Raw genomic sequence first — 21,778 nt, forward strand, 5'->3', positions numbered from 1 at the left:
CAAAACATTGTTGCTGCATTCTGTAATAAAGAGAGGAAACCTACAAAACCAAAGGCCCTCTGAAGGAAAGTTATTAATATCCTGTCAGCAGTAAATTGACTGTACGTGTACACGTCCTTGCCCCTTTCCTTTGTTTTGTCTAGCAGTGGTCCTTCCACCACCTCTGCTTACTGAGTGTGTATCCCCTGTAGCGGTGAGACAGCACGGTGATTAAACTGCTGACAGGAATGGAGGAAAAATGGAGGATGTATATATATATATATATAGTACATGTATGCATGTGCTTGACTTATTCTGGACATACAGACGGATGATCTACAGTCAGTAGGTAGATGTGTTTGTGTATATGCTCTATCTATGTGAGAGAAATAAACCCAGGAAACATTTAGACATTTAGAGCAACACTCAGAAACTGTGGTTGACATGAGAAACGGTGACCGGATGGAAATTTGGAGAAAGAAACAAACACCGAGAGACAGAAATGTTGACTGTCTGTGCCAGTGAAAATAATTCCAGATCAAGATGAACAAAATAAGTAAAGAAAAGGTGACAAGCTACGTATATACCTACAGTATGAACTAATGCCACACACAGTCAAAGGATTCTCTCTGCAATCATGGTGAGGTCCCTGCGATGACAGGGGTGCAGTGACTGTAGTACAAAGTAATTAGAGACAGTCTCCACCAGGTCACAGTTTAGTCTATAGTGGCCTTAAAAGAGACAGAGTGGGAGTGAGTGCACACAGAAGAAGGTGAGAAGAATGATGGCAAGTGGAAAGAGGACATTATAAAGATCCATCATCCTGGAGCAGAGTCATGTTCTGTGGTGGAGTAAGTATTTAGATCTTGTATTAAAGCTGCACTAATCAGTATATTTTACTCTGACAATGGATTATGAAAAGTACACGTATGACCAGGGTGGAAGAGGGAGCTCGTCTGACGAAGGTCAAGTGAACAACAAAAGTGACAGAAACCAAGTAGGGTAGTTGGATAGATCATACAAAGGACTTTCACCCAGGAGAAAAGGGTTCAAGTCCAAAAGAGAATGACACGTATTTCTTAAAATTTTGTTATCCTAACCATAACCAATTAGGTTTTTCCCAGAAATAAATACGTGTTTTTGTTGGTTAACCTTAGGCAAGGCAAAGCGTGATATTGACACAGCATCCTCTAGCGGACTGTAGTGGACTGACAGGTGTATTACACAGTTTCTCTTGATACTGGCTCTCCAGCTCTACTCTCCACTCGACAGCTCCTCTCAGCTCTTTAAGACCTTTTAACATCTTTAACACATTGTTTAGATTTTTCAGGGCCACTAACTCTTCTCTCTTGAATCTCATTTTGAGCACCAGCAGTTGTTTAAAAAAAAATCTCTGCCTGAAAACTGACTGCACTATCTGTTCATCACCAAACAGTAAACAAAGTAGCAACAAAATTCAGACTAAAGACAGATGTTTTACCCAGAAGTTATTGGAAACAAAACCAGAGTTTAATACTCGCATCTCTGAATGACTGCAAATGTTGCCCCATAATTGCTGGATTAACTTTATAGTAAAGTTAGTGCAACAATAACTTCAAGTTAAAGCAGTAAAGCTGATGATATGCTAGATGTCTTGTTTTCAACTAGTTCTGCGACCCCTGGTGAAGCTAGCACTAAAAATTGTAATCAATGTTTGTATTAAGAATGGATGGAAATACTCTAAAAAATAAAAATAAATATTATTTGATCACTCTGGTGCATATGTTACACACCAAAAAGCATGTAACAGAAGCCTGCTAATCTTAAAGCTGGCCGAGGGGAAGCACATTTTTTTCCATGTTTTAAACTAATGGGAAGCATACTGCGCTACATAACAATACATTATATTTTCATATGTGCTTTATAGGTTTTTAAAATATTTAATCTGTTAAACTATTTAGCAACTATAGCTGTCAAATAAATGTAGTGGAGTTAAACATAAGCCTATGGAGTATAAAGTAGGATTAAATGGAAAGTTAAGCACAAGCACATAAGCAGTACAGAGTTAATACACACTACCCATCACTGTCTGGAAGCATAAAGCTGATACTTGGCATTTGATTAGCACTAGAAAATACAAACTTTAAAATCAAGGACTTTGGGATTTTAGGATTGCCTGTCAAAAGTAATACGCTGACATATGTGCAACAAACAGAGTGCAGATCAATGCAGATTTTAGAGGTTTATTTCCCTGGAAATGGATCACACTACATCATGCTCTAACTGTCCGACTTGGTTAAAAGTGCAATACACTGGAAGCCATAAGACTGAGGAAGTTTACTCTGCATGAGTGCCATCCCTCAGTGCTGGTGGAGGCTGCTGCTGAAGTCTGCATATCCTGCTCGCCGCCTTGTTAACCCAGAATACCCTAATGACTTCCCCTTTCTTGCTGCCGAGCCACGCTGTTAAGTCATCCATGTTTCCATGTAGCCTAAAGTAAGGAGAGGAGAGGAGAGGAGAAGAAAGGAAAGGAAAGGAAAGGAAAGGGGACCATATCCTGAAGTACTCACCTGTAACGCTTCTCAATTTTTTTCGACTCTTGGCTTTAATATTTCTCCCGACTCCACTTCAGTTGTGGAAAAATAGTAAGATGTAGTAAAAGTAACAGTAATAACTTATTAGACTCATTTATTATTGGTCCTTTGAGGGAAAACCAATAAAGAGGCAAAGAGGGCAGGATTTGTTGCAGCGCTGCTTTTGGAGGCCACAGAAAAGTTAGTTGGGTTTAATCGCTGTTTTACATCACTGTCAGCATAAGAAAATTGTTTGTGCCAAAACCTCACATATGTATGTATCAGGATTTAAGAACAAAGAACTAAAAATTTAAAATGTTGCTTATCTATATATGTTGAACAAGAACGTTTTTTGTTCACGTTTCAGAAATAGTTGTACACATTATGGAGGTTATATTATCTGCCCAATAGTAACACTGACAAACAACTTATCTGTTATCTTTTCATTAATATTAATGTATCATCAATATTGTTTTTCTTATTTTTACCATGTTGAAGTTTGCTGTTTGGTTCCTTTACAGTCCATGTAGAATTAGATGATGCTTGAAGCTCTCAATATGGCAGCTAAATGTCGCCATCTTGTGGGTGAATTAAACTCCCTAATTCAAACCTGTGTTTTATATACAACACATGAGGAATCTTTTCAACACAAACTAAAAGCCACAGATATTTGTACAAAAATATTACACAAATAGTGCACACATGCATAATATCATACATCATGTTTGCACACAAACACACAAGCTTTATAATCCCACACAAAGGAACTTATATGGACGTTGAACTCTTCACTTCCACAATCATCAGTGCCCTTCCTCCACACACACACACACACACACACACACACACACACACACACACACACACACACACACACACACACACACACACACACACACACACACACACACACACACACACACACACAAAACCACAATTTTCTCTGAAATAAGTTGAAACTGATAAAAAAAATAATTGGTGTCCACTAATCTGTATTCCAAACTTTAATTATGTAAAACAGATACGCTGTTTTTGATTTTCAATGTAAAAACTATTGTGGCCCTGAATCTATTACTATGTATCAAATCCTTTTACTACAATCACTGCAACTCTTACTCAGACTTCTACAACTGGTAGTTTGTCCTACCTTTCTTGAGATTTTGATGGGTGGCTTCTCTCAGGCCTGAGCTCTTTCCATTGATGTTCAGTTGGATTAAGATCCTGACTCATACGTGGCCACTTTAAAGTGGTCCAGTGTTTTCTTCTCATCCCTATTTAGGTGCCTTGACATCTAGGATTTGGGTCATTATCCTGTTGGAGGAGCCACAACCTGCAGTTGATACTATAATCTTGTTTTGTCTGTCATTCTCAGAAGAATCATGACTCTAGTTGTTTTCCACCATTCATATAATCTTTTTGTTTAATTGAGGGTCAGTTTTCCTCTTGCAGCCTATACTAGAGGTTATATGGTACCATGGACCTTAAATGTCTGATTAACACCAGCAACTGTGTTCACAAGAAAATCAAGCTGACTGGAGATAGTCTCTCAGCCTCCTCCTTGAACGTGCTTGGCAATTATTTTCTTCCTTATCTCCCCCAGACATCTATTTTCTTTTCTCTCTGGTTCGATGTTCATTGTGGCACATTCATACCAAATGACACAATAAATACTTTACGCTATTTAAATTGGCTGTTGAAAGAATAGAGGACTGAAGTCACCTGTCTTACTAATTGAAGACGTTAGTCTGCTAGAAATAGCACTGAAATCCATTATTTTTCCAAAACTCCCGAGGGGTATCAGTAAATTTATTCAAGCCATTTAAGAGGATCTACATAAAATAAACAATAATTCAGCTTTTTTCACAAGTTTCATTACATTACATTACATTACATTTCATTTAGCTGACACTTTTATCCAAAGCAACTTACAATAAGTGCATTTCAACCATGAGGGTACAAAACCCAGAACAACAAGAATCAAGAAAATACAAATTTCTTCAAGAAAGCCAAACTACAAAGTGCCAGCAGTAAGTGCCATTTTAAGCGCTACTAAAGTGCTACTTTTTTTTTTTTTCTTATTCAAGGTAAAGTCAGAAGAGGTGTGTTTTTAGTTTGCGGTGGAATTATTATAGGGCAAACCAAAGGCCTGCAAGTGTCTGACAAAGTACTAGTAAACATTTATTAAAAGAATTAAAGGTTTAAAAAAAAAGACTCAAGGGACTCACCTCGTGTTCAAGGTAGCAGCCCTAACCATAGATGCACAAAGTTGAACACTGTCTTCTGACTGGCATGTTTTAGGTAAGTGAATGTTATTCTGTACTGACAGTGACGTGTGACCGACAGATTTTACTAAACCAGCTGGGGAAAATGCAGCCATTTGTCAAATAAAAATATATTTACAATCAATTACAATTTATTCGCAATAACTTAAAATCATGCCTAAATTCCTTATTTCAACTCCATTTTTATTTATTTTTTTACATTATTTTAAATTGAATGTTGTTTTGAGTCTCATAAATCTGTAACAAATAAGAAATGTGTGTCAGTAGTTGAAGTTCAAATGTTTGTCTGAAGAAATTTGTCACCAAAATGCTCATTTTAAGGATTTTAATACCTACTCCACCCCTTCGTGAATCATGAACCCACCCGTGTGGGCCTCAGAACTGAACGTGTTGATTTTTTGCTCTGGCGCCTCCCTGCGGTTTCACGCTGTTTCACCTGTTTAGCAACGCTCTATTATCATTGGTTCAAATTGTCAGCGTCGCTTTCTTGACCAATGGTATCAGATTAACTTTTCCCCCCCCCCCGTCAGAGCCTGTTTTACATTCATGCTCCTCCCTTTTTTTTTTTTTTTGTTACCACACACACACACACACACGGACGCACGCACGCACACACACACACACACACACACACACACACTCACTCACTAAACCCCTTGTGATGCCAGCCACTCCACGGTCGGACTGGACGGCATGTTTCTCGCGGCAGAATGAGCTAAAAGCAAATCGACACATTATGGAGCAGACGACGTGCTGATGGGGATGCGACGGTGCATGAAAAAAGGTGAATACATTTGCAGCTTTGCATAATTTACGCTTGCAATAACATTCGCTCGGCTTGTAGTTAGCGGATAGCGCTAACTCTCCTCTCTCAGTGTGGAGTCTGCGACGTTGTTATCATTTCTTTTTTTTTTTTATCCTCTCCTCACATCCATAATAACAATGGGATCCCAGCTGGTCTCCGCGGCGGTATGAACTATGATCGGCGGTAAACGAGCAGAGGAACACGGAGAGAGAAATCTGAATCGACATAATCCAACTGAACATCACGGGCGAAGATGAGGACCATGATGGCTTCGATGCAAACGGCATTATTCGTATTTCTGCACTGGGGTGAGTTCATCCGCGCCTCTATTGTACCTGCTCGCTCTGCACACAAACCGCCTCGCCATCTGTCACATGCAGATGCATTTGTTTGATTGTTTCTTAGTGCAGAACAATCAGTCTAATCATTTCAATATAAATCTGCAGCAGGTAGATTAATTTGAATGAGACGGGCCTGCCATCTTTTAGTTGGTGTATTTGCTCATCAGTGGGACAGATATCGGCATATTTCTCACATTCCTGTGGACATAAAATGTAAACGCAAAAGTAAACAAAAATCTGTTACAGGATGTCGAGGGATTTTTCCTTGTGTGTGATACAGGAAGTCTTGTGCAAAAGTGCTCTTATTTGCATAATTGTAAACATCTTGGTTCGTTTATTGCACTTCACCTACTAATTTATTTTACTCTTGTTTATGGTTTGGCTCTGGTCATTATTCTGCATTTACCACTTGTTTTATGTCTTCAGTGTGGTCAGACAATGTCCAGAAAGTTTCATGAATTGTTTCAAACTAACTTCCCATGATTTACTGTTGAAATTTTGATGGAAGAAAAGGTTGTACCGTCTGAAAAGACCAACTGTTCTAGCAGCTGCTTTGCTTTTTGAAGGTGTTTTTACGGTGGTGATATATTATACAAAACCTAAAGAAATTCAAGATGCCTAAAAGTTTGAAAAAAAAAAAAAAAAAAGAAATTCAGGATAAACTCCAGAAACACAGCCCTGTTAAAGGCAATAATATTTTTCCAATAGGGACCTTTACATTTTACAACTTGTATCCCCCAAAATAAAATTTTACCTCATGGTTAGGACAGAGAGTGAATTTGTATTGTTTTTATCTCCCTGCTCACTGTATTGATAAATATTTGAGTCATATATCATCACAGAGCAGGCTTCATAATTAGTTCTGAATTGTATCGGTCAGAGGTCTGTGGTCCAACATTGATGTCTCTTTGGGTCCCTGATTAGAAATTGAGGGCCCCCTTGTTAAACAGTGTCTAATCCAGACTGTGGTGAGCACTGTGACAAGCTGTGGTGTCCCCCAGTCCTATCAGTCCGAGTCCAATGTTAATTAGGACTTGATCCGCTTAAGCCTCCCACTAGTCTCCCACGTCATTATCTATGGGTGCGTTGTTATTGGGCTGGTGCTCAGACCTGTGAGAAAGCTCCAGTTGTTTTTAGGACTTGCACACACATGCACTGGGGGTGCCAAAACGTACTCATCTCGTATTTCTAGTTCTTCAGGTAGTTAAGGGTGTGTTAGTTGCTGGTGCCAGTTTGTGGGTGTTTGTTTGTTGTCTGGTGTGTTGGGATAATTACATCTCATTTGTCTTTGGAGATGATCAGTTCATATTTAAGCTTTTTGCACCGCATGAAGCTTTAAATAATTTTGTATCCAATCAAGATTAAAGATGCCTAGTGTTAATAATATTAGTAGTAGTAGTTAGTTCGTGTAAACCATTTGAGTCTTTTTGAAGTTGTTTAATGGTTTTAGCTGATAAACAATTTTTTTGGAACACTTTTTTAAGCACTGGGCCTTTTTAGAGATTTACTCTTGTTATTTCTGGGGCTGCACTAACACTTATTTTGAGTATTGAATAATTTATTGAATAGTTTCTTTAAAAATAAGAAAAATACTCCCAAGGTGAGCCATTCAAATCGCTTGTTTTATTTCACCAGCAGTACAAACCCCAAAAATATCCAGTTCACTCTGCAGTTAGTCAAATAAAGACCTTAAATCCTCTTATGTGAGAAGCTGGCTTTCATTTTTGTTTTATAAATGACTACAAAAGAATCAAATTTGTTGCCTATTCACTTTCTGTCATCGATTTACAAACTAAACAATGAAGCTTTAGTTATTTTCATTGTCTAATTGTCATGTGGTTTGTTTATTAGTTGGCAAAACTGACAAAAGAAAAAAAAAGTTTTTGTTACAGCAAACATGCATTTGCAAGCTTCCTGTCTCTCATCAATCACTTGTATGTTTTTTTTCCAAAGTGTTACGGTTGTTTGTGTTGTTACAAACTACAGTTCCAGTAATTTAGGAATAAAAGGATAATATAAATTTTTCCCATACTGAATTTAGTCAGATGAATCTTACAGAATCTCATCTCAGATCTAACTTTCGCTTCCTTCTTTAGAAGAGGAAACTACTTATTTACAGCAGCCGCTTGTGTCTGCAGATACCGAGGTGACCTTTGGTGATCGTTTTTAAATCTGATCTCTTCCCTTTTGACAGACTCTGACTCAGCATGGGAGTATTTTGGGCAAGTAGCCATAGCGGCGTGAGAACGTAGTCATAACAGGAGAAGTTTCAGTGCCTGTGGCTAAAAGACACTTTCAGTATTTGAATATTTCATGTTGATCTGAGCCCAAAACTGTTTCAGAGAGATTTTAGGTGAACTGTGGCTTATAAAGACAGACGATGAGTCTAATGTGAAACACAATGATGCTGGAAGCTGATGGCTCTCACCCTTGAGACACTCGCACACAATAATTCTGCTGTTAACCAGAACTCTGAAAACCTGCCGTGTTGCCAGACTTCCATTAAACAGTGAGACAAAGGGGATAGAGTTCATTTTAGTTTCCCCCTCTGGTTTGAGTAAAGTCTTCTCACTCCGTTTCACTGTGATTTGCAGTTTGAAGATCTCATGTTTAGCTCATCCCATCAGTATGCACTCCGTGGCATTTGAATCGCTGGTCTGGCGCTGAAAATCTGTGTTTGTATATCTCGACAGCAACATTTGTTTTTCAAAATATAACAACACAGCTGCTTACAGTAATAGAGAAGTAAATGTTGAACTGTTTCATGGAGAATCACTAAGCACGCAAGAAATTACCTGCGTTTATTTGCGGAAGATAGAAACGGTTCCATTTTACAGAACATCCTGGTTCTGTTGAGTTGTGCAGATGCGTGTGTCTAATTGACAGGAAATAAAGCTGCAACTTATCTAGATAATCGAATAATCAGGCGGGGTATTTTCCAGGAAAAGTAATGTCCTAGTTTTAACTCCTAATTGGCTCTTCTTGCCTCTTTTCTGTGATTGTAAACTGTTTTCCACTGTTGGACATTATGAGCAATTTAAACAAGTCATTATTATTATTGTTTTAATTTTTTCTGACATTTATTAGACAAAACATTCAGCCATGAAGTGAATGACAGCCAAAGTGACTATCAGCAAACATTACTATATTATCACTGTCTTGTTATTTAGCGAAAACTCCCTCCCTCACAAAAAGAATGACATCGCTGAGCTCACTGAGGTGATTGTATTCCATTTATTAAACATGTCATTGTATTGTGGGAGCTGGCTCAGAGCCCCAGCCTGAGTGTGTTTTTTCTCCACAGCTATTTAATGTATTGATTCCCTGTTAGCCAGTCATCAGGTCAGGATATTGATCAGTTAGTCCATGTACCAAACATGCAGTGAGCCTGTCACTCACAGAAACTACCATTGTTTCTGTTTCCGGTCTTTCCAACTCGTCACATCTTTCATGTTCTTGCTGTCGCTGTATTTTTCTCTCACAGTACTCCAGTGTGCTGTGTGCCGCGACGTAACTCTTCCCACTGGACCCCTCTTCCGCGTTGCTGGGTACCCCATGTCCCTGCCCTGCAGTGTGTCGGGATACGAAGGCTCACGTACGCAGGACTTTGAGTGGTTCCTGTATAGGGATGACGCCGCTGGAAGGCAGATGGGAGTGGTGTCCACCAGGGACCAGGGCTTTCCGTATGCCCCTTTCCAGGCCCGGGTGAGGAACGGGGAGGTAAGGGTGGAGAGGGACTCCGGTGACAAGGTCCGACTAATGATCCAGAGGCTCCGGCCTGAAGACCAGGGGACGTATGAGTGCTACACACCCAGCACGGACAGCACCTATCAGGGGAACTACAGCACCAAAGTAACTGTAAAAGGTAAGACATATACAAGTTAATTCAAAGCTCTACACTTGTGTATATTTTCAGCCATGTGTTCAGCGCATTAGGAAATATTTACAGCAGGAGTAATGTCTGATCAGCAGTAGAGCTTTACAGATGTACAGATGAATAAGATGCATCCTAATTAAGTAATTCAGATGAATTCATTATTGTCTTTTTGTCTTTTCATGATATCTTATTAAAAATAAACGCAGAAAATCACTGGACTTATCTGGAAACTGGAAGAGCCTCACTGAGATTGAAAATCTTCTGGCCAAAGTTTGCAAAAGCACATAGAGCATATAACACATAAGACACAACAACATTACAATGCTGACATTATAGAATAGATAAAAACTCAAAGGGAGCAATCAGGGTTCAGTGACAGATAAGATCAGAAGCAAAATGAAAAATTGATAAAACAAAGTACCATCGCAAAAAAAAAAAAAGTAGAGCATTGATAAATGTATTTAAATCCTTCAAATACATAAGTGACATGGATGAATAAAATAGTAAAACATAATGTTTGACAACAAAATCAGCGTGTCTTAATTTTATATCTCCTAGAAAGCTGTTTTTTTTTCTTTCAGCAGTCATAGCTGGATACTAAACCTCAGTCCTTCCAACCTTGGAAATCTGAAGCACTTTGAGTAAATTATTTAAGCACAACATTTTTAAGGCTGCAACATTTGGGAACATTGGCTTCTTTTTGTATCTGAAAAAAGTATTTTGTGGAAAACATGTTAATATTCTTAAATTACAGTAACAAAGAGGAACTGCTTTGGGTATTTGTACCAATAACCTTTATGGTGCTACTGTAGTATAACAGTAACTACTGTTAGAAATTTTCAAATGATACCCGGGCCCCGTTGCAACTAGATGATACACGTAGTTTAACTGTGATGTATTCAGCACTATAAAACTAGCAAACTGCTACATTCATCTTCTGTCATGTTTGTCACTGTATGAAAATATTTTATCAGCAACTCTGCGCTATATCAACCAGATGGATGAGATATTTATAATTGTGTTTAACTTGATACTTGGTTCCTAATTTATAAGCTATAATTTATGCTCAGCATCTGGAGTTTATCTCAGATTTTTCAGAACCTTTCACACTGAATCCATCAAACTGTCCAAAATATTTAGGCGATTGTACACCATCCACATGGCTACCAGATCTGTCTTTGTTAATATGTTATGTAATTTTTGAGTTTACGTTTGTAGGATGCTGAGTGATAGTTTTGCAGCTGGGAATTGTCATAGAAGCTTACTAATAACATCTCCCTTTGACAAAGCTTGTGCCCAAAGCCAAGGGTAGTAAAAGGCCTGGAGTCGCTTTCAGCAGCTCGATGTCATGATTTGTTTTTGTGTTCTAAACATAGGTACATCTAAACAGCATATGGGCAATAGAAATTAAATTTGGCATATTTTTGTCTCCGATCTGGCGCCTTTAGCAGCTCAATGTAATGTTTTGTCTGTCTTTGTCTCTTTGCCATCCCGTAGTGATCCCTGACACACTCCAGATTACCTATTACCGCTCACTCAGCAGACAGTCCATGCCAGAGGGGGCTGAATTAACACTGACATGCTCAGCCAGCATCCAATCGGAGCAGCTCACCCATCTGTCCATCACATTTGGAAAGCGTGGTGGCGATGAGGGGACAGGCAGTGAAGCCGGAGGGGAGGTCAGCACTGACAGAGATATTATCTCCATCGACAAGTTTCTAGGAGTCATCCCCGGAGGTTTCTACAAGAAGCGCTACGATGATGGAGAGATCACGCTGGAGAAAAGGAACGGAGAGGGCGGGATGGGTGTGTTTGTGATGAAGATGAGGGTGCTGCAGCTGGACGACACCGGCTTGTATTTCTGTGAGGCCTCGCAGTGGATTCTGGACCCTGATCGATCGTGGCAGAAGATCGTACAGAGGACGCTGGATATTGGCAACTTCATTGTTCAGCAACTAGGTCAGTGTAACTAAGAAACTGCCAGGGTTTGTGCCGACAATCTTAGAGAGAGTATTAATAGTAACTTAGTTGTAAAGCAGACTGAGGAAGAGGACGACAGATTAAATCTGAGACAATAAAAGGAAACATTTGAGGTTTAGTTTCAACTTGTCAGTTCAAGGGCTCTTATTTCTCTGTTGTTGCCAAGGAGATGGTGTCATAGAGCCAGGACTTGCCGTTGAGTACATTGGACTCTATCCACATTTCCATCTATTTGCGTTACTTAGAATTTAACTAAATGTCCAGCTTCCTGGCTGACCAGTTTACTGACTGGGTTGATGGGCGGCTGATTAAATAACTGAATAAACATTCATATTCAAGTTGTTGCTGTGTTTGTGACCTGCTTGGATACAGTTAAGTGCTGCAGTTAGTTATCTGAATAGCTGGTTGACATCTGCTTAACTTTTCCTCCTTGGCTGTGTGGATGTGTTAAGCTCCTACCATCAGGGCTATAAATAAAGATGACTTCATTATCTCTTAACTTGAAAATTATTTTCAGTGAAAATAACAGTAAAAATTTCTCTTCACAATATTTAGAACCTGGGGTGACATCATCTAATGTCATGTTTTGTTTGACAAGGAAATCAGCTAAAAACAAATCCACTTTCTTTTGCATTTTTGTGAAAAATGCCAAATACTTACTTTTCCAAAAAGCTACAAATGATGTTCCTGTCAGTTTCTATGTTCAGGCTGTCAGACCACCTGACTGAGAAGCTAAATGCTCAGCCCTCTTGTTGATTATCCAGCTGGATTTAATAGGTCAGTAGCAGGCTGGCCGGGCAGCTGGATAACTGCCTGTTGCCTTGCCGCTTGGCTCATTTCAAATTCGAAAGCGCTTATGTAGATCTAAAGGATTAAGTCATCTTTTCTCCCACCCTGGCCTCTTGTAGCACTCAAAGAGGATGACTGACTATCTGTCAGACTGATGTGTCCACTCCTTTAAAAACCGAACACTTGTATCTCGAAATCCTTACTCAAACACTTCTTTAGCTTTCTGTACTAGAAAGAAGAGTTAAGACAACATTACAAACATACAGTATATTTTATATGTTCGCTTATAGGAAAATACTGTAAAAAGTTTACCACCTCTACATGTAGGATTTTGTATGAACTTTGTCTTCCGTTGGATTGAACATATTCATTGATTTTATACAAAGGGTTAGGTTAAGCCAAAAGTTATTTAGGTCAAATTTTTTCTCTTCAGCAACAAAACGGAAGCTGAAGTTGAGGCATTAAAGCTCATCAATGCCTGCATTGTTTGTTTTGCAGACACTCACTGACAAGCACTATTTAGCTGTATGACGAAAACAACAGTTTGACACGTCTCCTTTTGTTTCCATAAATAATGTGTCTTATTAACAAAAAGCATTGTTTTAAATGAGGTTATGCTCACACAATGGATTACTGTTGGTTTCTTAAACCAGGCTTTTAATAACATTTTATATTTATTTATGTTGCACATACTTGTGCTATGTTTGTATATAATACATATATATTTCTTTCTTTCTTTTTTTTTAATTATTTTTTTTTTTTTTTTTATCTCTGAATAAGTTCCCAACTAAGTTTGTTTACATGCATTTACATTTAAATCTACAGGACAATTGTGCTGTAAGTTTATGTTTTTTTTTTATAATTTTTTTTGACTGCAGAATAATATGGAAAAACAAGTGGCCAATAATTATGATAGTGGTATCTAGTAACCGGTTGATATTTGGACTTATATGTGTACTGTTCAGACACGCGCAGTAGATGTTATCTTGACTGGTAACTCCTTAAAAAGAACAAATGTTTGCTTGTGACTGCTCATCATTGACTGCATGTGCTGTGTCTGTTCATACTGTTGATTGCTATCTAAGGGTTTTTAGTTTTAGAAGCCTGGATTTCCAGTAATTCATGTAAAACAAAAAAACAAAAAACTAAGATTAGAGAAAGGTGAAAAAGACATAACTTTGATAAGGAGAAATACTGCATGTTTTGTTTTTGTTCTTTACAGTCATCATCACTTTAGCGCTCAGATTTATTTGACTGATCTGGAAAATCCAATATAGTATGGTATATAAAATATTGGTATGATAATCATTGTTTTATTAAAATGTTCCATTATGTTTTATACTGTTGCAGTTATGTGATGTTCAAGGCATTTTTGCCAGCTTGATTTCAGGTTTCTGTTTGAGGTGGTAGTCTGTCTTATCCTCGCCATTAAATGGGTGATGTACTACAGAAGCGATGCTCGATTTCCCACCGAAATGGATCTTGTAGTGTACCACTTCCTGTGAAGATTTTTACTGTCACAGTTAACGGCCCTCCACCAAGAAGACTTTCTGGCGCTTAAGCTTTCACTCAGCTCTCTCGTTCTATCTCTTCCTCTCTCCAGCGGAGTCTCTGAGTGTAACATCCTCACCCAGTGGGGAAGTGACCCTGCAGGTTGGTTCCCCTCTCCTCCTGACCTGTGAGGTGTTGGGGCTGCCGTCTGAGGTGAACTCGGGCCTGCTGGTCCAGTGGATGAAAAGAGGATCTGTGAACAGCGATGTAGTCCGGGTCGGAGGAGTGGAGGTACCGTCAGTCTCATCCTGCTCACTTATTAAAACTGATATGGGGATTTTGTTTGCAGGTATTAGCTCCGTGTGTTTCAGATTATGGATACATTTTGAAATATATTTTGAGTGTTTAGTTGAAATGCTGGAGCCAAAGGTTCAACACATTTCCTAAAATAAATCACTTTTAAATGCACCGTCTTTACACTTATTGACACTGTATTTCATGTTAAAGGTGGAGGTGGCCCGGATGAGCCCAGATGGTGTGGTGAGCTGGGGGGACGACCTCAGCAGAGCGAGTGGCGGGTCCATGGAGAAGGTGGCAGAGGGGAGGTACTCTCTGAAGCTCTTCTCGGCCCGGCCCGCTGACTCGGGAATGTATCAGTGTGTGGTCAGTGCATATGCTGGAAGGAGTAACCCTGGCGTGTCTACGCCTGCAACACTAACCCAGAGGTCGGAGGGAGTCACAGTCAACCTGAAGACCAAAGGTGAGACTCGTGTCCTCAGTGACACAGACTTCAGCTATATTATCTTTGACTTGGGATGATTTTGCTTCTTCAGTCTGGGGACTGGATGTCAAAAAAATGATTAATAATTTCGGGATTGTATAGAAACTTGTCTGCACACTGTGGTTGTTGAATATAATTTTAACCACACTAGCAAAGAGAGTATAGGGATGACTGTCTGTCAGTTCAACTACTTTGGGCCAGACTGAAACATGATAGGTTGTCATGAAAGGACCTAACCTTACCTCTAGTGCCACCAGCAGGTCAAATTTAGTCATTTATCTTGTAAAATTTCTTGTAAGATTTCCACCATTTTGAGCCAATCCATCTGCATTGAGTTTGCATGAAGTTTGAAAAACTCATTCATGTTCCCCTTAGGGTATTTTGTAATCACCTCAGTGATTCCCCGACTTCATCATCTATCATCAGACATAAATCGAATTTAATTCAACATTTGTTTGTCAATATTCCAGGTTACGTCGCTTGATCGACAGCTGTGTCTGTGGCAGATGTTTTTGTGACCACTGGTTCATGTGCGTTATCACTATGGACCTGAAACTTGAGCTGAGAGCTCACATCAAATTCTGTGCAAAACTTTTGGGGAACTGGCTCCTGACTTCATATGCCTTTTTAAGTCATGGCCAGTGACATTTCACCTCCCAAAACACAATTGTCACTCAAAACACTTCTCCCGGCTCATTGCTTTGGTGCCGTAGATTTTCTGATTTCCCAAGATTGACTCAAAGTTTGATGTGGGCTCTCCTGTTCAAAAATAATTTTGAATAGTTACTCACAAAGGTCACCGCTTCCCCCTGCCCTGTGTACCTCACTGTGCTGTGATCCTTTTGCATGCAACAGGAACAGTCTCTGAGCTGCTCATGGCGTACATTGCCCCTCTTAGCTGCACAACCTCGGATGTATTTTACGTTGTACGCTAATTAGCTAATGTTAGCATACTAACACGCTTAACTGAGACTGTGAATCATGATCATTTTAGATGGTCGATTTAGGCTTTCAATTTAAAATACCTCTGTGCCTGAGTATAGTCTCACAGCCACTAGAGTAGCCGCAGACTCTTAGTCTTGTTCTTTCCACTGTGGGTTACATTGACTGTTCAGGAACTTCTGAATTATTTTGTTCTGAAAAAACATCGAACATTTTTTATTTATTGAGTGTCTTGGTGGTCCAGAAGTCTGGGATTTGGGCCATTTGGCTGTAATATGCTGTGCTCAAATCTGCAACAGTCCATTCAAATCTCTGTCCCAGCTCTAGTTATGTCTCCAAGTTTCTAATAAATTTCAAAAATATTCACAGCTCTCCCGAAATCTAAAAAACTTGAATGTTATGACATGTTTTACTTTACATTCTATGAGCAATCCTTTCAATGAAGTGTATAATGACATTGTGTGGTTTTTTTTTTCAGTTGTTTGGATGAAGGCTGGACTGCTAAAACTTGAATCTGTGCTTTCATCATCTTCATTTTGATCAAAAATGCATGCTAAATTTTGGGTTAACTCAGATCACCTTATTAAGAAGAGTGCTGAAACATTTTAAACATCCGTTTTAACACGGATCAAAATTATGTATCAATATCGGCCGACATTTAAGTTTTCCCTCTAACAATATTTTCAATGCTCCACTTCCCTCCGCAGATGTCTTGGTTTCTGCTGTGGCTCAGCTCCCTCGTGGTCCTCTTCTAAAACGAGGCAGCACCATCACCCTAATCTGCAACGCCACAGTGACGACCACAGGTCCCGCCCAGGCTCAGGTGCAGTGGCTGCGGTGGCCAATCCCAGAACCAGTTATCAAGAAGGCCCCTGATGTTTCTGCACCAGATGCTCCTGTTGTAGTAACACCCACGCTGATAGCTACTCTCATGTACAATGGCGTTTCGAATGTCTACGTCAACGGTAGTGAGATTAGCATTGACCGGCTGTCGGCTGTCAGCTACAGGCTCAGGGTCCACATGGCAACACTGGATGACCAGGGCATCTACGCGTGTCATGCTGAGGCGTGGGGGCAGGACCCGCATGGAGGCTGGTACAACACGAGGGCCCGAACAGAGTCCAATGCAGTGACTGTTTATCTGTACGCCAGGGGTAAGTGTCTCCTACTGGATTTGTTTTTGCCATAGCAGAGAGACGTAAATCAGCAATTGTGGGTTATGGGGCGGGTGCAGCTCTTTCATTCTCAATATTTATTCTGGTTGTTTGAGGACCTTTGGTCCCACGTTGGTCCCACGTTGGAGACACTGTGGGAATTTCAAGTATTTACTCTGAACCTTGAATGGTGTGTACACATTTAGTATAGATTGATTCCTGCTTAAATCCTTTTCCCTGCCCTCCCTAGCAAATGTCACAGTATTTACATCTTAAATATGTGCACAAGAATATGATGTTTCTGTCCAGAGTATCTAAACATCGGATTTCTGGACAGCATCTGGATCTAATTCTCTGAATAGTTGAGGTTCATGAAGTTCATCGCTTAATTTTTTAAGGTCAGTTGATGTCACAATTGTGAGGAAGAATGTGGGGTTAAAGCATATCCAGTCAAATGGCGCTAGTGTGGAGATGAATAGAGGTCTTGTGCTGCTGGAGATTAAACATTAATCATTCTGTGTATTGTAGATGCACAATAGCAGATACACAGAAGCAGGAGCGGCTGTAGCTCCGATGGTGGTGCGGGATGCCCACTGATTGTAAATTTGGTGGTTCAGTCCCCAGTTCCTCCAGTCCACATGCTGAAGTGTCCTTGGGCAAGACACTGAACACAAAGTTGTTCCTGATGGCAGGCCAGGCACCTGGCATGGCAGCTCTGTGGCCACGTGTGTGTGTGTGTGTGTGTGTGTGTGTGTGTGTGTGTGTGTGTGTGTGTGTGTGTGTGTGTGTGTGTGTGTGTGTGTGTGTGTGTGTGTGTGTGTGTGTGTGTGCGCACGCGCGCGTGTGTGTGCACTTTCCTGGATGAATTACAACCAAATGAATCTATTTACCGAACATTTTTTCTCTTTTTTTATTTGTTGTTTAGTTATCTGAAATTAGATTAATCAAAGCAGGACAGTAAGGATTTTTTTATTGTTCATATTTATAATTTTTTTTAAACTATTACTGCTGTACTGCTGTATTACTGGTTTTTATTTTTTATTTAAAAGGACGAGTATGATTTATAGGATCTTTTGTCAAAAATTTAATATTATCATCATAATTAGGTTTTAATTAGTGTATAATCACCTGAAACTAAATATTGTTGTGTTTTTGTTACCTTAGAATGAGTCCTTCATATCTTTATATGGAGAAGGTCCTCTTCCATGAAGTGCACCATGTTTGCACCGCCATGTTTCTACAGAAGGGACAAACCCACACACTGATTCTTAGAGGTCCTTTCATGTTTTTGTAAAGTTTCAGGGCCACTGTAAATCCTGCTACATGCTTGGTTCAGGGCGTACAGATGATTGCTGTATGCAATCTCACCACTAAATCCTACGCACTTCTTCTGTAAAGGAATCTTCTTTATTTTTTGTAGCTCTGAAATCTTAATAAAAACGTCAGTTAAATTAATGCATTTCTCTCTTTTTTCCTCAGCTGCTGACCTTCTCCTTATCCCTTTGGTGATCGGACTCTCGTCCGCCTTGTTTGTCGGTATTGTCATCATTGCAACAGTAACCTGCTGCTTCATGAAGCGCCTGTCGAGGCAGCGTGCTCAGAAGTAGGTGTCGCCAGCTGTCTGAAGTCTGATTGTCCATGAAGTTGCACAAAGATGTGATGCACAGATCACAATGGAAGAAACGGCCCACGAAATAACTTCGTTCACGATGTGAAGTGAAAAATGACTTTGTCACCTTGTTAGTTGATTTTCTGTGTTCTGACCTACCTGTTTAACGATTAATGCCAAAAACATTCTCTTTTATATTCTCTTGTATTTTTATATCCAAACATTCTCCGGATACAACATATTTTAGTTTTTGCCGCATCATTCCCCGATATGCATAATATTGCAAATTTTTGACGCCACCACTCCTCTCCACTCTTCAAGTGGACAAAGACAATTTTTTTGAAACCTGTTTTCAATTTACCCCAGACCCTATTTTTTAGTGACTCCTTTGTCCCAACTTATTATTGTATTTCACCTGGAAATGCAGGTTTGTTGTGAGTTTCTCAGATGTGAGGAGTCTCACTGTAAATGTATTGTTTCTGTACAGCCTACTGCCAGAAGTCATGGTTTGATTGGTACAGTACAGTGTGATGCTACCAAATGCTCCTCAATTAGTCAGACGTTTTACATGATGCTGGCTATGTCGGTCATCTTACGCTGACTAATGGTGCACATTTGAAAGAACATTGTGTTTTTTTACAAGTTGTTCCAGTTGCTTCTTCCTCAGATTGCATGTTCTTCTTTTAATACAAAAAAAAAAAAAAAAAAACTGTCTAAAGGTACGTGCATAGTTGAGGTGCAGCCACTGACAGTCACATGAATGCTGATGGGAGCAGTTCAGACTCCAGACATTTAATATGAGCAGGGTTGTTCCACTGCCTGCAGTCCAGCACCAGTCTGCATGTAAACAAAGTCTCCGTTTGTTACTTAATAAGGAAGTCGCGGGCTGGGGGCTCTTCGGTGCAGACCACATCAGTACCAGTTCTAATATTAATTCCTCGACTGTGATGCTTCACACTGTAGTGAGTTTTCTACAGAGACTTCTAGATTTGTATTAATTTGACAAAGAGAAATGGAAGAGCTACCCGTTATGCACTGAGCTGAAATATATAAATACTCTATGGAGTTTAGCTGTTTTATTTTCTTAATTTAAATAGGACTGTTTTTCAGCAACATGTTTCTTTGGCAAGCACATGTGTTTAACATTCTGCAGCCGTCCTTTCCGCTCTTTGAAAGCACTTGGACAAAAGGGGGACTGGGACAAAAGTCGCTCCGTATCCTTTTACTTGATTTTCTTCCGGCTGAAAAGTAATTTCTTTGTTTTTTTTCTTCTTTCTGTGGGATTAATGATTCTTGAGCTGTTGTCAAGTGACCGAGATAGAAAAAGAGTACTGTGAAAACGTTACGTTGAGTAAGAGCAAAACTGTTGTGTTGTGTCTCGCCATTTAGAATACTTGTCCCCGAGGTGAGAATTCCCAGAGAAGGGCAGTCATATGACTAGATGGTTTAGCGAGGTCTCACTATCGTCGTCATTGTAGTTATCATGTGGTTCAGACCACGCATCTCTGCTGCCAAGAATTATTATGACTATGGCTCGCACTGCTAGCCCACAGAGATCTGTCGGACAGATTTACTGTGTCTGCGCACTTAAAATGGGTGAAATCCATCCTCCTCTTCCTGTCCAAAGTAACACTTAAGAAAAGTTCGGTCATGCAAGCAGACCCGCATTGTGTGATCATTTAAGGTTAGATGCATGTTTGAGGGAGGGAGGAGGGATGTAAAATTTGTTGGTATTCATCTTGTGGCCCTCGCATTGAAATGATTTTCTTTTTCTATATTTGTTTGCACCGAGCTATACTTTACTGTCTCAGTTGATCTTAACTTCCTGTGGGTCGGGAGTCCCTCAAAATTTCCCTGTCCTCCCTCATCTGTGCTGCTTAAACCCTGATTGTAAATGTTGATCACAAACATTGGGGAATAAAATCACAGCTCTGCTCGCTTCCTGAGCCACTTTGTTCCAGATCCTGATTTGTTTTCCCACATACCCACCTACCACACAATTACACCCTTGCACACATCAGCAGATGCACATGCACGTGTGCACCAGCACCAGAAGCAGCAGCAGCAGCAGCAGCAGCAGAAGGACAGTGCTGGCTGGCTGTTATTTCAGATTGAAGTTAGTGAGTATCTGCGTGTTCATCTCTAATCCCTGTTTATGGCTGCAGTCTGTCCTGCTGCCCTTCCCCCCACGCTGTGTTACAGAATCAGTGTGGCTCACATTCGATTAATTTCAATCTCTGCTCCCAGAGAATTACTGCCAGCTGTAAACAGTGTTGCACATTGCGTGCAGAGCATGGAAACTGATGTCTAGATTGTGTTTTTGTTTGAAGATGTATTAAACCCTTTCATGAAGGTGTTATGTTTTGTTTGGATTGTTTATTCATGCTTTAATACCACTGTTCCTGGATGCATTTTACTGGCATTGAAATATATGAAGGCTGGCTGTTGCTCAGTTTGTTTCTTATGGTGCTTTGGCAAACCTGCCAGTTGATAAAACCAATAAACCACTCTGGAGTTATAGTGTCACTTTGTCCTTTTTATTCCTTTTTTTTTTAATTTTTGCTGCTTCAACTAAAGTCTGCTCTCGGCAGAGAACCTGGAACTGTTCGTATCAGAGGCCACTGGAGACATAAGAGGTATTGCAGGACATTCTGCGGGGAGGAAAATAATCCAATCTGCCTGACAGAGTCCTCATGAGCATATTTTCCATCTATTGTGGGGAAACCATAACATTTCTTGTGGTTGCTGCAGTTTCTGTGTAGGAACCAGACAGGCAGAGGCTTTTATTTGAGCTCAAGTTACTGCAAGCCTTTTGTGATGAAGACTACTTTTAACGTTTGTTTTGAGATTCACATTGTTTTTGACAAAAACTGTAGTTCTATTTACCAGTACTGTATGTTTATATGTAATATATTTTATATAATTCACTGAGAAACTCATGATGAAGTAACAAAAAAAAGAAAAACATGTCATCCAGAAGAGTAATATTGGTTTTAACTGCACACAGGATTGTACAATAGAGTGAGAACAGAGAAGCTAAATTTATATTAACAATGGACGTTGGGTTAAGGGGTCTCTCTTAGTGATACAGATAATGATCACTTAACTGCAGTCTCCCTCCACTTTACAGAGCATTTTAGTATCTTTTAGTTCACTGTTTTGGTTGTGTGGCCCGTTATGTTGCTGTTATTGTTCT

At 39.8% G+C, this 21,778-nt stretch overlaps 1 protein-coding gene across 1 annotated transcript; it reads left to right on the top strand.

Moving 5' to 3' along the window:
* The first annotated feature begins 5,450 nt into the window (after positions 1–5,450).
* Positions 5,451–21,108, top strand: igsf8 (immunoglobulin superfamily, member 8). Its single transcript, XM_069690941.1, has 8 exons — positions 5,451–5,597; positions 5,768–5,926; positions 9,444–9,824; positions 11,334–11,795; positions 14,209–14,387; positions 14,604–14,856; positions 16,527–16,973; positions 18,453–21,108. Exons 2-8 carry the CDS (start codon positions 5,872–5,874, stop codon positions 18,578–18,580), a joined length of 1,905 nt encoding a protein of 634 aa, XP_069547042.1. The 5' UTR covers positions 5,451–5,597; positions 5,768–5,871; the 3' UTR covers positions 18,581–21,108.
* The last annotated feature ends 670 nt before the right edge of the window (positions 21,109–21,778 follow it).

Source organism: Brachyistius frenatus, unplaced genomic scaffold (genome assembly GCF_029030835.1).
Source record: "Brachyistius frenatus isolate BFR_SWC_R1_liver_20210118 unplaced genomic scaffold, ASM2903083v1 Contig_10, whole genome shotgun sequence".
NCBI lineage: Eukaryota > Metazoa > Chordata > Actinopteri > Embiotocidae > Brachyistius > Brachyistius frenatus.

Coding starts and splice junctions, on each gene's coding strand:
- igsf8 (XM_069690941.1), top strand. CDS start 5,872: ATGAGGACCATGATGGCTTCGATGCAAACGGCATTATTCGTATTTCTG. Junction 5,927..9,443: donor ATTCGTATTTCTGCACTGGG/GTGAGTTCATCC, acceptor TTTCTCTCACAG/TACTCCAGTGTGCTGTGTGC. Junction 14,388..14,603: donor TCCGGGTCGGAGGAGTGGAG/GTACCGTCAGTC, acceptor TTCATGTTAAAG/GTGGAGGTGGCCCGGATGAG.